Source organism: Semicossyphus pulcher, unplaced genomic scaffold (genome assembly GCF_022749685.1).
Source record: "Semicossyphus pulcher isolate SPU_LCO1_2020_fin unplaced genomic scaffold, fSemPul1.0.p SCAF_11, whole genome shotgun sequence".
In the NCBI taxonomy this organism is placed as follows: Eukaryota; Metazoa; Chordata; class Actinopteri; order Labriformes; family Labridae; genus Semicossyphus; species Semicossyphus pulcher.
In genome coordinates, this window is record NW_027211615.1 from 16,916,510 (window position 1) to 16,932,459 (window position 15,950).

At 40.3% G+C, this 15,950-nt stretch overlaps 1 protein-coding gene across 3 annotated transcripts in view; it reads right to left on the bottom strand.

Moving 5' to 3' along the window:
- The window catches only part of LOC138585421 (A-kinase anchor protein 7-like), a 51,367-nt gene that overhangs the window by 29,742 nt on the left and 5,675 nt on the right, over nt 1-15,950 (bottom strand). For all 3 annotated transcript variants that reach the window (XM_069657737.1, XM_069657738.1, XM_069657736.1), the window contains exons 6-9: nt 15,741-15,901; nt 12,012-12,124; nt 9,988-10,034; nt 9,624-9,724 (exon numbers count right to left, since the gene is read on the bottom strand). In XM_069657737.1, coding sequence (XP_069513838.1) covers nt 9,624-9,724; nt 9,988-10,034; nt 12,012-12,124; nt 15,741-15,901 — 422 coding nt within the window. The remainder of the gene's footprint in view (nt 1-9,623; nt 9,725-9,987; nt 10,035-12,011; nt 12,125-15,740; nt 15,902-15,950) is intronic.

Genomic DNA, 15,950 nt, shown 5'->3' on the forward strand with positions numbered 1-15,950 from the left:
CTTTGCTCAGTCACTGTTTCTTCATTCTCCTCCTCCTCTGCCTCTTTCATCTTCTGTCCTTTCTGCATCTCCTTAATCTCACTCCAGCTCTTCTTCTATCCTCTTAACTTTCACTACTCTAAGCACTAAGTTGCCAGGTGCTTCATTTATGCTGTAGATTTAGAGTCGGCATGAGATAAAACACAAGCCTAAAATGCACCGGCTTTACTGTTCTTGCTTTACCAATACTTGAAAAGCACTAGCAGGGTCTTGTTGCTACTGAGTCATCTTTAGGACCTGACAGATGTTGTTGGCAAGTTCCCTCTCGCCACGTGTGATTCAGTGATCAGACTACATGACATTTGTGTCTTTCAAGATGGTCGATGTGAGATTCAGTAACTCTTGCTGGGAGTTGGCTAAGGGACTACACGTTGGACCCAAACCAGTCACAGCTTGCCATCTTTCTCAGCCTGCATGATCATGTACATGGTAGACTTCACCTTTTAACTGGCAGCACCACCAACATCACTGTTTTCTCTCTTTGCCGTATTCATAGTTGTGCTTGACAGAATGTGTTGTGTGTTCCAGATGCTGTCAAGGTTTTCTTCCATTGTAACACAGGACATAGGATAGCACAGGAAATGTCCCATCTCTGGGCATTATCCGGCACGTAGTCCGAGAGTGTGAAAAACTGGCTCAATGCAAAGTCTGAAAAGTGCGAGGTCACCCCCGCTGCTAGCCTTGGAGTCGCATCATTTAAACAGCCTACATTTGTAACTTTGGGATTGTTAGGTATATAGAGGTTTTCGATTACTCAACTAATCGGATAATGAATTGCACAAAGACTTAATGGCTCTTATTTATCCCTCAGCTTTTTAATTTAGTTGGAGGTTCTTGTAAGCATGTGCTAACTAACAATAAAGACAATAAATATGAGTCCTCCATTCAAAAAGAAGTCTTTTAATAAGCTTTGCTGCTGATTTGGCTCCAACTGATGATGAAAGATAAACAATTAAACACCCAATATCAAGTTTTTGTCTATTTAAAACCAAGGACAGACAAAGTGCTGTTATAAAAAATAAATCAAATCAAGTCCACAAGTCCAGCGTGCCTCCTCTTCAAATGCTCGCGCATTACCCTACAAACCCTACAGGCGATCCTTTTCTTTGCAGCTTTGAGGGTGAAATGCTCCCAGGCTATTTCAGGACGCGATGGTGTTGCATCGGCTGCCGCCATTTTGCCACGTTTTGTTTACCTGTCGCTTCCTGGTCGCTGTTTTGAGCACGTAACTCTCAGCAGAGATAGTAAGGATGCGAGATGGCTTATGTCTGTGCACAGCATGAAAAACATGCGGGATGACGTAACCAACTAATTGTCAACAGTTCAATTCGTTGGAAACAAATTTTGTCATCGATTTTTGTGAACAATGTCGACTAATTGTTGCACCCCTCCCTTACAGCAATGAATAAATGAAATGCTCCAGAGAAATAATGCTGTAATAAATCTGTCAATCTATTTGGTTCCTAACTACCTACCTGGACACACCTTGCATACGCTCATTGCTCATGAGCGTTACGTTCTACAAGCTAAAGCTAGCGAGCTTCTTGCATAAAAATAACAGAGAAAGTTAATTTTATAAATATAATGTTGACTCTTAATATGTTTAGGAGGAAATGGCTTTAAAATTTCTCTGGTTGGATACTTTCAAACTCTGGCTTACTCTTGTTGTTTAAAAAGTTTCAAACCCCAACTTTAACCACTTAAAGCAGAAGATGTGCATGTCAGTGATGGAGGCTTTGCAGCCATTTCCAAAGGTTTATTAAAACCATTTTTTTCAGAGTAGGAAAGTCTAGTTGGAAACTGAAAAACAACCTGGAGCCTAATGGGATGTTTTTTTTTAGAATCAAGTACTTATAAATGTGCTAAAACCATTATGTGAATGCAGCATAAAGCAGGACACAGTAAAGCCAACAATACTGGCGAGAGTTCTTATTGTTGCAATGCACATGTAATCAGGCCACCAGACGCCCTCTTAATCTAATGAATTAGAGAGGAGATGGAGAGAGGAAGGGGAAAAAAAGAGGACAAGGGGGGTTTTAGAGTTCATACAATAAAATTAGTTTTTAAAAACGGAGCCAGAAGCGACAGGACAATCTTTCCATGGAGGACACCGTATAGAATATATTCTCCGGCTGACAATTTTTGGTATTTACACATTTACACAGTAATAGAAGCACTCGTATGACAGTGGCAGACATGATAATGCTATTGGTTTTACAAAGCGAATGCAAACATGCGAAAAATCCAAGTGAGCTGCAGAGTCTGAAGAAATTATTAACAGTAACATTAAAGTTTTACATGCTGAAAAACTGAAATAAAACTGATTAAGTCATCCAATTTCTTCCGTGTTACGGGGGAAATGGGAAATCTGTTGCAATATGTTTCTAAATTTAAATATTGATATTTGACGCCAGCCTATCAATAACTGTTTTGCATGGGTCAGGGGTGCGACAAAATATTGATACAGCAATATATCATTGTCCTCATCGTAACAGTGTGCGGTCATCTTTAGTTGTGTTCTCTGTACAACAGTAGGTATAAAAAATACTCCTCCCAACAAAACCATCTACTCAGACTCATCGTTCAAATCAGAACCTTTTTAAAATGCTGTTTTAGCAAATTGACACCAATGTTATTATTAACATGTAAAGCTCATTTGCTGTGCTTTATAGTGTGAAATTACTCTGCACAAATTCAACCATCCGCAACAAGACTTGACTGTGTCTAAGAGTCTTCACACTGAAGGCCTCAGTGTTCCCTTTAGTACTCAGTATTGATGTTTAAGATGCTGCTGATTCCTGATTCAAAGTAATTAACCCACTTACATACAAATTGGTTAATTGCTGCCATTGGAAAAATCATCACTGCCACAAACTGGTTTCAACGAACAAAAGAATAAAATAGGCAAAGCAGCACAGACTGTGCAGACTTAATCACCATAAAATACCAAAAGGTCAAAGAGCAACAAACCACCTTCCCCTCTCCATGTGTGCATGCTGTTTGAGGGCTTCTTTCTACCAATATATATATGTTATTAAACAGATGTGTTTCTGTATGTGAAGCTGTAGCTGAGTGTTGCACTGTAAATACCAATAGGTCATGACAGGAGCTATACCGACCAGGATACTTAGAGGGTATTATCTGCTCTTTGCAGATCAACTGGAAATGTCACACTGACCATTTGTTGTATGTTGTGTAAGTAAGAACACAAACAAGTAAAGCCACAACATTTCTCTTTTGACCTTTCAACTATGAACTTGCTGCAACTGGCTTTTCATGAAAACACATTTATTTTTAACTGGCTGATTGAAGGGAGTTTAACCATTACTCACTTTTCCCCCAAACAATACCTTCTCAAGTGACACGAGGAGCAAAGTCTTTACAACAGGACGGATCTATTTTCCATCTCACAAAAAAATCGCAACATAAATTACCTCCATTCCTGTGCTTAAACCGACTTCACAGCAGTTTATGGAAAAAGAATTAGAGGAGACTGTTTTTGTTTTAAGGTGAAACCTTTCAAGCATCTGTCTGAACAAACGCAGGAACGAAAGCAGCACATGCCAAAAGTTGTAATACTAAATCACAACCACAATGTTGTAGTTAATGGACCTTGAAGTTACAATCTTTAAAGATAAATAATACTTTTATTTGTATAACAAGTAATTAAAGAAAACATGAAAGCAATGAGACAAAGTGAAAGGGGTTTCTTGTAGAGATTGTCCTGCAAACAAAATATTATGGAGCTTTATATCAGCTCGTTTTTTAGCTGGCCAACTGCAACTGTCATCGTATGGGTCACTGTCACTACTCTCAGAGCATGTATCTCACATGCACCAAGCAGCAGTTTTCAGTGAAAAGCTCTATAACCCTCACTGTACCCTACCTCGTAAGCAACAAATAGCAGACAGACACAGTAAAATACTAGCTGGGGAAAACAGTGGAGCTTTTAGCAGCTAAAGACACAGATATTTCCCTCAGTACTCCTGCGGACAAAAGATGCAATTAAAAGAGAGTGACTCATGGACATTCACAGGACTCCAATTGAATTGACATGTTGCTACATGTCTGCTAGATGTAATAAGCAAGTGTTTTCCATATTACTTTCTCGGTAAACATCAGTAATCTTATCTTCTCTATGCCTAATCCACCCAGTGGGATCCCACAAGGCTCCATCCTCGGCCCCTTTCTCTTTTCCGTCTACATGCTACCATCAGGTAAAATGATCCAGTAGCACATTTCTCACCACTGTTATGCAGATGACACGCTGCCGAAAAGTGACAAAAGGGAGATGGCTCAAAATGTCCTCCAAATGAATGAGAGCCAACGGAACCCTAATCCCATCAAACTAATGCCTAACAGCTCAGGTCAAATGCCCACCACCTTGAGCCCCATACTTACCTGTGATATTTGACTCTGCCTTAACAATCGACAACCAGATAAAATCCAGTTTCTTTCAGCTTCAAACTATTTCCAAATTGAAAAATGTCCTCTCATTCTGCTTCCTGTTCTTTATTAATCCTTGTGGTTGGTTCGGTTCTCATGGATTGCACAGCACTTTGGTCAGCTACTGCCATCTTTAAATGCACTTTATAAATCGATGATAGATTTATTGACATAAACTTAGAGAGAGATGATCTGTAAATGTTGAGATCAGAACTTGATGTGCATGCCACAGGCTTTATTTGGAAATGCCGTTCTAATAGTTTTCATCATTAGTAGTGGAGCCAATTCCACACTTGATTCACATTACCTTTATAGATATTACAGTCGCGCTGTTATCAGTAACCACCACAGACTGTGTAGCCTCTGTTTTTTTTAAAGTGAAGCCAATGCAGAAGTGATTTAAACCTGCATTTTTTGTAATGGCCAGCAGGGGGAGGCTCCACTGCTTGCAAAAAGAAGTCTGATTATTCGGACACAGATGGAAAAATGACCCTAAATCCTGGTTGATTTATTACTTCAGTAAACATTTCCCGAAGAGTTGATGGTAGTTTCAAGTCTTAACATTTATTTAGTATATTATGGTCCCGTTTAGAGTAACAGTGCCTTAGGACATGGCTACCTGTGACACGTTTGATACCCCAGCGACTTCTCAACTGAATACAGGAGTAGTAATGTGTAACTACCGTTTTCAATACACTACATAAATAGGTGATGTCACGTTGTAACCAAATCAAAGTCATTGAAATCTTGAGGATTGTAATTTGAATGAGAGGATTTACATATCCAACAAAATCTCCTGTTTGTCTTTTCACCCCGTCTTCTGTCACTGTCTATTTATTCTGGCATCCTGCCCTATTCCCACACCCTATTGGGTTGTGAATTACAGGCTCTGCTGTGGATTATCTTGTACTGTGGATTATGGGATTAACAAATACACACAATCAGACACTGACCACTATGCAAGACTAGAAAAAGCACACTGAACTGTGAGGAACAGGGATGTTACAGGACGATAAGCCCAGCAGGATGAAGTACAGGATGGATATCACGTTAAGCGGCAGTGAAAATCTAGATGGTACATAGAGTAAAACCATTCCTTCCAACTGTAACACACATTATGACATCATTATGAATACAATATCCTTTGTATGATGTCACTGTTATTTAATCATTGAGTAATTTGAGTGCTTACCGGAAAGAACAGTATGTGATACAGCAGGACGCTAATTTAAATCGTTAAGGTTAAAAACAATCTCTCGGCTGAATCTGTTGAACTGTTGAGTGAAGAGTCAGTCCTTTAGTCTCAACGGGATTATTGTCTGCACTGAGTGAAAAGACTGCTAAGAGCTGGCTGAGTAATTGCTTTCCTTCAGAGAGCAATTCCACCCGACCAATTTATGAGTGCAGCCAAGAAATAATTATCGTGGCTTTATGCTATAGAAATTCACAGCTGTACAATTCTCACACCACAGCATCTCAGATTCATTAATGTGTCCCTCTGCTGTACAAACAGCTTCTGTCTTCATGCATGAAAAGCTTTGAAAATTCTTTGTAAAGCATCCATATTATTGTTGATATATACAGTCTACAGAAGGGAAATTGTGCTATACATGCAGCCACACTGGAACCTCCAGTTTCTCTTTGTTGTATTTATAAAGGCCACATCATTGATTATCTAAAAATACCTTGAGATCTTTGAGATTGGGGTGGGAAAGTGTCACCTTGCTTTCCCACATAGATTTCTGTCAAGTAAAGGAGAGCTGACACTATGGCCTGTGCTCTTGCATACGAGAGTTCAATCATGTAATCAACTAAGACCCCATTCATCCTGCATTGATTTAGCAACATGCTATGTCCGCATGCTAATGTCTTGGAGGAGCTAATTTCCTTGTTTAACATCAACCACCATGCGCCCTACACAGTTTAGACAAACTACATATATAAAGCACAAACTTCAAGTATTAATCTCAAAGATTTTCATCTTAAATACATAAATAAATGTCTGTTCAGTCACCATCTGTCGCCGAATGAGGTAACACAATGGATTGAGCCTGTGGCCCACTGATGAAAGCCTTTGCATTTGCAGTATATAGTGTTATGATGGACTGGCTGTCTGTGGCGACATTTGTGGAAAAAAATCGCAAGCTGTGCCCAGTTAGTGACGAGCTTTCCATCACCCAGCAGTGGTTGGTCTGCCAGAGAGGGTAGGCGGAGCTAAGCGGCTGCTTTTCTGGTGTCTGCAAGTGTTGCGAGTAAACAGTAATCTACTATGGCTGAACAAACAAAGAAAAGATCGATGACTACAGATACAACTTCAAAAATAAGTTAAAATCCAAAGAAAAAGAAACAAAATTTGACGCTCAGATGAAGCAAACAGTCTAAAAAGGAAAGCGACCGTCAGCGAGGAAAATCAAGAGTTACAACCGGAGCCAAACGTGAACGTCACACATGCGACACTGTCTGGATATCTGGGAAGTGTGCTCCCGCAATTACTGTTTATCGCCATAGGTGCTGCCAAAGAGAACGAAACTGAGAACTTTGAGATTATATCTTTAAGTGTTGAAAGTGTTGAAGGGTTTTTCTGGGAGTTAAGGTGTGAAAAATATTTTTTACGTATTGTTAATATTGTGGTGAGAGCTAGTGAAAAGGAAACGTCTCCTGCTGATACACAGGGACTTCACTGTCCTCTACGTTGTGAACACAAACAGTGTAGAGTCAGTGTCTCTTATCACCGTCATAGATTGGTTGAAAAGCTGATGTAACTTGTAAGCTTAAGGTGGACTGGCACCGCTTCATTCATAGACAGGAAGCATTATGATGTAATATCCAAACCACCCACAATGCAACTCTGCGGTGTGAATAAAGCACTATTATATCTAAGAAGTGGGTGCAGGTCTCAGTTTTTACCTGGAGCTTTTTAAATATGTAAACATTGTTATCAAAAACACTTTTATGTGACAGGAAGTGTGAGGTAAACGTCCCCCTGCCCCGTCTGTCACTCCCAAACGCACACACACACACACACACACACACACACACACACACACACACACACACACTGTCGCTCTTTGTCTCTCATAGACAGCTCAGTGATCCACAAAACACTGTGACAGCCTAGTTCCACTCATGCTGACATCACATACACATACACACACGCACACACAGAGCAATTAAGTGTGTTACTTGACAGAGGAACTTGGGGAGTCCCTGTGAATCTGTCACATATTGTATAGATGTGCATGCTTGCATTTGTTTATGTTCACCTGGAGCTCTACATTAATCCTGATAACTCCATGGTAACAACTTGATCATTTATTCATATGTATGTGGCAATTATTCCTGACAGACAATCTTTGCCATAGCTGCTTTTAAAGATTATTTGGCTTTTTATGCAAGAGAGAGAGAGGACAGAGGAAAGTGGAAGATTGGGGATGACACGCGGCAAAGGGCCGAGGGCAGGAGTTGAACCCGGGGGCCGCCGCATCGAGGAGAATAGCCTCTGTATATGGTCGTCGATTTAACCGCTGAGCTAAACTGGCGCCCCATAGCTGCTTTTAAACAACATCTTTTGCACTACCTGGATGTCTTAATATTACAAGATACTCCAGTCACTGAATATTGAACCGATTCTAAGTCAGAATAGAACAAAAGGAAGATAAAGCTGGCATGAAAATCTTGTTTGGTTTATGATTGTGAACATCACAAGACTGATTTGAATGTAACCACAGACCAAGCTAGCATTCAGATCAAAGCAGGAAACCTCAAGCGAGGCTTTCCAAGGGCAGAAACAATCACTGATTCTATGTAATTACATTCAATATGAAAAAGATGACATGGTTCCTGATCTTTGAAAAACTAGAACATTACTACAGATTGATGTGCCGTTTCTTTTTCAGCACAACCTGCACAAATCCTTCTTGAATAATTACACCTCAGTCGTTGCCCTGCATGCCTCTATGAATCATAACAAAGCAGTTATTGTAATAATTGAATTGAACAAGCGATGATTTTAACAAATGTTTCAGACATTAGCAGGAAACAGCAGGCATTGCATTTGCCTTCATCATCATCATCACTGCCAATCCATCTCGGTTTACAACAATCGCAGAGCTTCACACCTGTTGCATCTCTGTTGGATGAGACGTGTAACATAGAGGCATTCTGACAAACTGATGTATCTGTGGAACTAAAAACTAATGCAATCATAAACTAATTCTGTAAAAGCCTCTTTTCTTTCAGAGACAAAATCCTCTTTTTGCTTCTAACATGCTGTTACAAGCCTCCAGCATTTGATAGACAGTGGGAGCACACTGATAGTGTCTGTCTGGACTCAACCCAAGTCCCACAGCGGTAAACAGTGCCATCTGGAGTTCATGAGGGGCAAATAAAGTGACATTAACTGCACTGACAAGCTGACAAATTCTGCAACATACTGACCTGGTTTGTGCCATATTTTTACGTGAGTCAAATGTAGTTATTAAGTTAATAACTGTAAACTAAGACAAGCAGCCTGTGCGCGCTTCTGCCAACACAGTCTGAATAAACAGGATTTCAGCATCAAATTGTGACAACATCTTTCGCTGCTGATCTCATCGACATCAAACCAAAACTTGTTCCACTCACGTTCCCTTTTTAATCAATTGCTGCAGCCTCTTCGGGTCCATTCATTCAGGAGCCATTAAAAGCTGCTGCTCAACAACGCTGCCAACGTCAGAAAGAACTGGCAGGGTGGCGATGCGCAAACTGGGCAGCAGTAGCTAAAATGGAAATGAGCTCTCGAGTATTCCAGTGGCGTTTGAATGGACCGGTTCTCACCTCGTTTAGCCTCTGCTAAGCAGATAAAATAAGATGTTTGTGCTTTAAAAACAGGTATGAAAAAGAGTTCTGTGCATCATGAACAATCAATGATGTTTAGATATCATACTCCAACATAATAAACAGAGATAAAAATATATAAATCAACAATTTTACCCCAAAATATGCTGCTGCAAGCAAATTGTACCCCACTGCCACAGTTATTTAAACCAACCTGTGATCACAGAGCGCCCTCTGGTGGCTCAAAATTGCACCTGAAAGCCAAATGAACGGTACACGGGAACACAGCGAGGCTTTGTTTGTGTGTGCTTATGCGTACTCACCGAGTTGTAGTGAAGTCTCAGTGTGGTAGTATCCGTCGTGTTGCTTCTTCTTCAACATGGAACAAAGATCCACCCGCTCGACTGTCTGGTCTCCGAAAAACCTGAGCGTGAGGCAGAAAGAGTGACAGTGAGGAGGGGTAAGACAGACAAGAGAGTTGATGCCTCCAGCAGATAGTTACAACTGATGTCAGTCATATAGGTAAAGGGAAAATAAGGGTTCTGAACTATTTTTAAACACCAGTGAGACAATAATGTGTCAAGTATAAGACGTGGAGTTGAGCAGAAGTTGTTTCCTGTTACTAAATATGACCTCAAATAATGTTTGGTGGAAGCTTGGTAAAAAAACACGAGTGAGTGCACCTACTTGTTTGTGTAGTTTGAGTAGAGGGCTGGGTCCACACGCTTAATACCCTGAGACACACAAAGGGAAAATACTGTTACGTTAGAACACGCACATTTATTCCTCACACACACACACACACACTCAGACTAAGGTAAGACAAGAACACCGCCCTGCAGACGCCAGGAAGGATAAGATGTCAAAAAACATCTTCCTCTGTCTCTCCCCTCCTGACCCCTCCTTATCTTCCTTCCACCTTCACCTCCTCTCACCTCTTATTTAAATCCTTATCTATTTCAGAAGCAATACCTCAGTCACTCCTCCATTCTATCTCTATAATCCTGGATAACTTCTCCTCCTAATCCATCCTAATAAAATGGTTCATAAACTCAGAAATTATTGACATTTAATTGTATTTTAAGATATTGCAGCAGGCCTGTTAAACACTCCCTGAAAGAATTATGTGTCTTCTAACTACATGATGGCACACTTAACAGCCTCAGAGAGGAAGACGAGGGGAATAAAAAACGATGGCTGGTGGCAGGGGAGCAGCGCCGCAGCTGTTTGGCAGTCAAAAGTCACTTGTTATAAGAAGTTACGAGCTCACTGGGACTCACTGCATATAAAAGCAGAGCTGAAGTGAGGAATACAGAGCAGATCTGTGCTGGCATTACCCATCAAGATACAATACCAGCCAGTGTAGCTTTGTGCTTTAATTCATATTTACTTTAAATCTACTTAATACAGGAATTGTTGAATATAAATTTGGTCTACATATATTTTCCCATGTACATATTGCGCAATGCAAGAACTTAAAGTTCTTCTTTATTTAACATTTATTCTTTTGGCATCCCAGTGTAGACTAGAGGCACATTACAAGTCTATTACACTTCTAAGTCAGTACAACCTGAAATAATTAATGTATTATGTTTCTGTAGCATGCCCTTGTCAAGGAAATATAACGCTTGATACCTTTATTACACAGCAAATTTAAAAAACATTTTAGTTTGTGACACGTTTTCCATCACCCAGCAGTGGTTGGAGGGTAGGCGGAGCTAAGCGGGTGCTTTTCCGGTCTCTGCAAGTGTTGCGAGTAAACAGTAATCTACTATGGCTGAACAAACAAAGAAAAGATGGATGACTACAGATACAACTTCAAAAAGAAGTGAAAATCCAAAGAAAAAGAAACAAATTCGACGCTCAGATGAAGGCAAACAGTCTAAACCGTAGACGTCTGGTTCTGGTACATATGTGTCCGCAATTCCTTTTTATCGCCAAATAGAATGAAACTGAGATCTTCACGATTAGCACTTTAAAGTGCTGGTGGTAGATAAGAAATCACCTGCAGTGCCATGCCGTTACGCTTCAGCAGCAGATTTTGTGTCTCAAAAAGTGAAGACGAAGAGCAAAGAAGGGTGAAAGAAGAGCTCTGTGGCTTCAGGCTGCCTGTAGAGGGCATGAAAGTGGTACACTGTAGGACCTGCTGTTGTGTTCCCTACTGGTTTTTAAATGAACTGGTATCCCTAAATCAGCGATCGCTGTGTTCATAACAGCAGGAGCTGTCGTCTGCCTCTGTCACCAGAATCTTCACACATTCACAAAATGTGTAATTTTGGCAATTTTCATCTCATGTAAAATGCGGCAAAACATACACTGTATTATACAAATACACATCTTTAAACAGTGACGATCTAACTCAGGTAACACAGTTTAAATACAAAGTTTATGGGATGTCAGTTTATGACTCCTCCGGTCACAATATATCTGATTGCCTGACAGATAATAGCATTAAAACAGTACGGTATTTTTATTTAGTAATCAAATCATCAAAGACCCAGGATTTCTATTTACCACCAGTCATAGTAGATGGACTGCTTTCAACCAAAAAGGGGCGGGGCTGCAACTTTAGGGCAAAGTACCCGGATGGGTTGCTCTGATCTATTGGCACTTATAGGTTTATTGGATTGATTATAAGGTTAATTAATAATTAGTAATATTTTTTTTTGATTACCTGACTCTACCCAGAATGTGTGTGTGTGTGTGTATACCTGAGATCGTAGTTTTGATACTCTAGAAAGCTTCATAATGGTGAGATGGGGTTCAAACCCACGGCCGTCTCCCTGCAGAAGACCCTGCTCCACAAAACGGCTCCGCAACAACTCTGCAGCGCACACACACACGCACACACACACACACACACACAGAGAAAGGGGAGATGTTGCAGACGTCATGAGATGGATTCAAAGCACCGACAGTATCAATTATGAAAGCATCTCTTCTTCCTCCAAATGAACATTACACAGAACGAATACTTTGCACTCAGACGTCTGAGAATGTGTGTTAGAAGATGGAAAATAGAGCTTTTTACTCTGTATCGTTTGACCGAGATGGATAAACAAGGTCAGGAATACATAGACAGCCTGCAAGGACACACACACATACACACACACACACACAGACACACAGGCGCACGCACCAACTCAGCCGCTAATGTTTAGAGGGAAACCAGTGGTATTTTTAGAAGACGAGCTCTACAGGGAGGGAAAGGTTAGTACATAATCAATAACAGTGTTGGAGGGAGGCAGACGACAGGACAGGAGAGTCTGACTTCATGCCTTGTCCTTACTTTGCTTTTCCAACGGCAACATCCTGGACTTTCTATTGGTCATCTTTTCTTAATGCTTCAACATTTTTAATGTCAGAAATAGAAATAATACATGACTCTGTGAAAGAAGAACTATTTGGCATTAAAAATAGTCCATTTGAAGCAGTTTAAATGGAGCTTACATACACATCAACGTGCAGATTTTTCTGTCTGTGCTCATGTATTTTGGTTGTGGCAGGAATATCTATACTACTTTATTTACATACTATACTCCAAGGCCACCGTTGTCTTATTCAAAATATGTAACGATATACACAGTCGTCCTTTTAACACCATATAAAAAAATATATTATCTTTTCTTTTATGTTACAGTAAACACGTTACAAACAGTGTTTGATCATAGAAGCTGGCAAAATTAGTTAGGGGTGGGAATCGCAGGGTATTTCACGACAGGATACGCGGCCCACGATAACGATAATATCACGATAAAGCTGTTCTGTGATAATTGATATATTGGCCAATTCATTTCCGTTCATGTTACCCTCATTCATGTCATAACTGCCCCCGCGTGGAGTCAAAATGACTGTTTAGAGCGCCATATATTTGTAAATTAAAATATCAATTTTATTGCACGAGTCAGGACGAATATATATTGCTGTATCGATATTTTATCCCACCACTAGCGGAAAAGGAAGTCAGGTTTGTACAGCTTTAAAGAGGAACATTTAAGTACTTTTTAAAAAAGGTACCTAAACCTCATTTCCAGCCCATGTCAGTTAATTCAACCTCGGTCTGCTTCACTCAGTAATCAATATGATAACAGGGTTGTTTCATTTCAAATGTTACTTAGAATATTAACTGTGTAAATTAAACACCAGCCTATGTTCAAAACCAAGCATTTTCCAAGTAATACAAAAGAAATATTGAGCTGGCGTTTGTTGTAATGTTCTGAAAGCACACTTCCTGGTTTGAAGCTTTAAAGCACACATGTCGTTTTAGTATTTCAAGAAGGTGTATTCCAGAGACTCGACTTACACACTCCTTCACACCTTCTTTGGTGTTTGGCAAGTGTTTAACAAGTATTGACCTGCCGCCTCTGTTCCACAGGTCAGAGATGTATCACCTGTACCAGTACCTGTGTTTTTACTGGTTAACTGTTAACTACTGTCAAACGTCTCCTGAGGCATAAAGACAATATCTTACCACCATAATTTCAGAATTACAGAAGAATTCACTCTCGCCACACTCTCTGCAGCTTAATCACTCAGGAGTCAGGGTTGTTTGTGTTCGACGGGCCAATTATCGGCGCCGATATTCGGCATTTTGACGCATATTGCCATCTGCCTTTTTTTTTTTTAAATCCGAAGGCCGATAAGAGATCAATTTAAAACTGGGTTATTTTGGCTCTGATGCATATGCTTAAAGGCATTTAAACAAAGTTAAGTGTTGGAGTTTGTATTATTCAACATTTTGATGCCAATATTTTCACTTTTACTGCAAATGAATATCGGCTTCAAATATCGATTATCGGCCTCCTTGACTGCTAATAATCGGTATCGGAATCGGCCCTGAAAAAAACATATCGGTCTATCTCTATTTGATACAGTCATGAAAATCCAAATATAAACATTTTGATGCTCTAAGTCAGAAGACTAACTCGCCTTCCTCTGGTCATTTGGGAGCTCATCCCTTCTTCCTCATCTACTTCCTGTTTCATATAAATCAAATGGATCACCTTTACAGATGAAACAAAAGCCAACTAGAACCTGGGCTGACGATCCACTTATTGTGTTTCCAATTATAAAGTGCCGTGATGAAATGCCTCTTGGGATTTATCTCAGCTTGAGCATCACTAATACGCCAAATGTAGTATTTGCTTGGAGCTGAGCAGTTAATAGACGGGCTGAGCCGCTCACAAATCCACACCGAGGCGAAATCCAAACATTGTGCTCAGAAAATATAACGTATATAATATTTATCATGAACACCAGCAACCCTTCAGAGTCGGACGGAGATGGATTACACTGCTGGTTCACATTTAAGAGCAGACAGTTCATTTCCTGTTGTGCGAGTGTGCAAAATGTACGCGTCTACTTCCTGAAATTACTGCGAATTTCTGATCATTAGGGAGAGAAAATGGACAGTATTAAGCAAATATGAGCTTATTTACTTTGTATACATGTGTCTGTGCTTGTGTGTGTGTGTGTGTGTGTTGGTGTCGCAGGAGCAATGGAGTGAGAATCCTCTTAGAAATGTTGGCTTAATGTTGTTGCCAAAGGCGGAAACCGAATACATACACGCAAACGCTTCTGCATAAATCCATCACACGTGCACAGAGATGAAAAACGTCACATAAAAGAAGACGAATAAAGACTTATCACACACACACACACACACTGTGATACATGTGTTACTACAGTGAAATTAAACATTATTTAATTATCGATAATTTTCCAATAATCTTTCAGGTATAAAATATAGAAAAGCCCAGAACTGAACGTGACACCTTCAAATAGATACTGAATACTGAAGACCCGAATCAAACGATCAGAAATGACTGAAAAAAACCATCATTGCATGTGATTGACTTTTTAAGACCTACTTACAGTTATCCACACACTGTGTTCTTTGTCTGTTTTATACTCGTTTAAAATTTTCACACATCATGTGAAGTGCAGGGCCTAAAAGCCAGGTTAATACACGATGTATATTACACAGGTATACTTTGTTAATAACTACGAGCAGTTTACTTTAAAAACAATTCTGTTTAACCTCACTCATTCGTCCTGTTAACTTTGAATGTCAGAGTTAGTCCAAAAGGTAACCCACTAAAACACACCCTCTATCTCCTTAAGCTGTTTAATCTGTGACCTCTCCCAGCAGAGCCCCCATGACCACCCTCTTATAGTGTCCTTAAGAAAGACAACAAATCCTCCCCCCAGCTGCAGGGACCCTCAGCTGACCCCACCTGACATCCCTCCACAGGGACAGGAAAGAGCAGGTGCTGTATCACATTCACATCTTCCAATGAAATGTATCCCCTACAGCACGAGACATGCTGAACAAAACTGTAAGTCAATATTAATATTTCATATTTAATAAAGACAGAAGTGTGGAGGGATGACAGAAGAAAAAAGGAGGAGAAAACGATAAAAAAAGCTCCATCACTGACCTGCCACAGCGTCCAGTGTGTGTCTGTGCTGTCCGGGGGCCAGACCAACAAACACCACCTCCTTCCTGAAGTGGCTGATCCCCGAGAAGGGCAGCACCAGATCCCGCCCACCCAGCAGCTCGGCCAATGACGGCTCGGCCTGAGCCAGCACAGATGCCGCCCTAATAGGAAATGTACAGATGAGTACACACAAACACACACACACACACA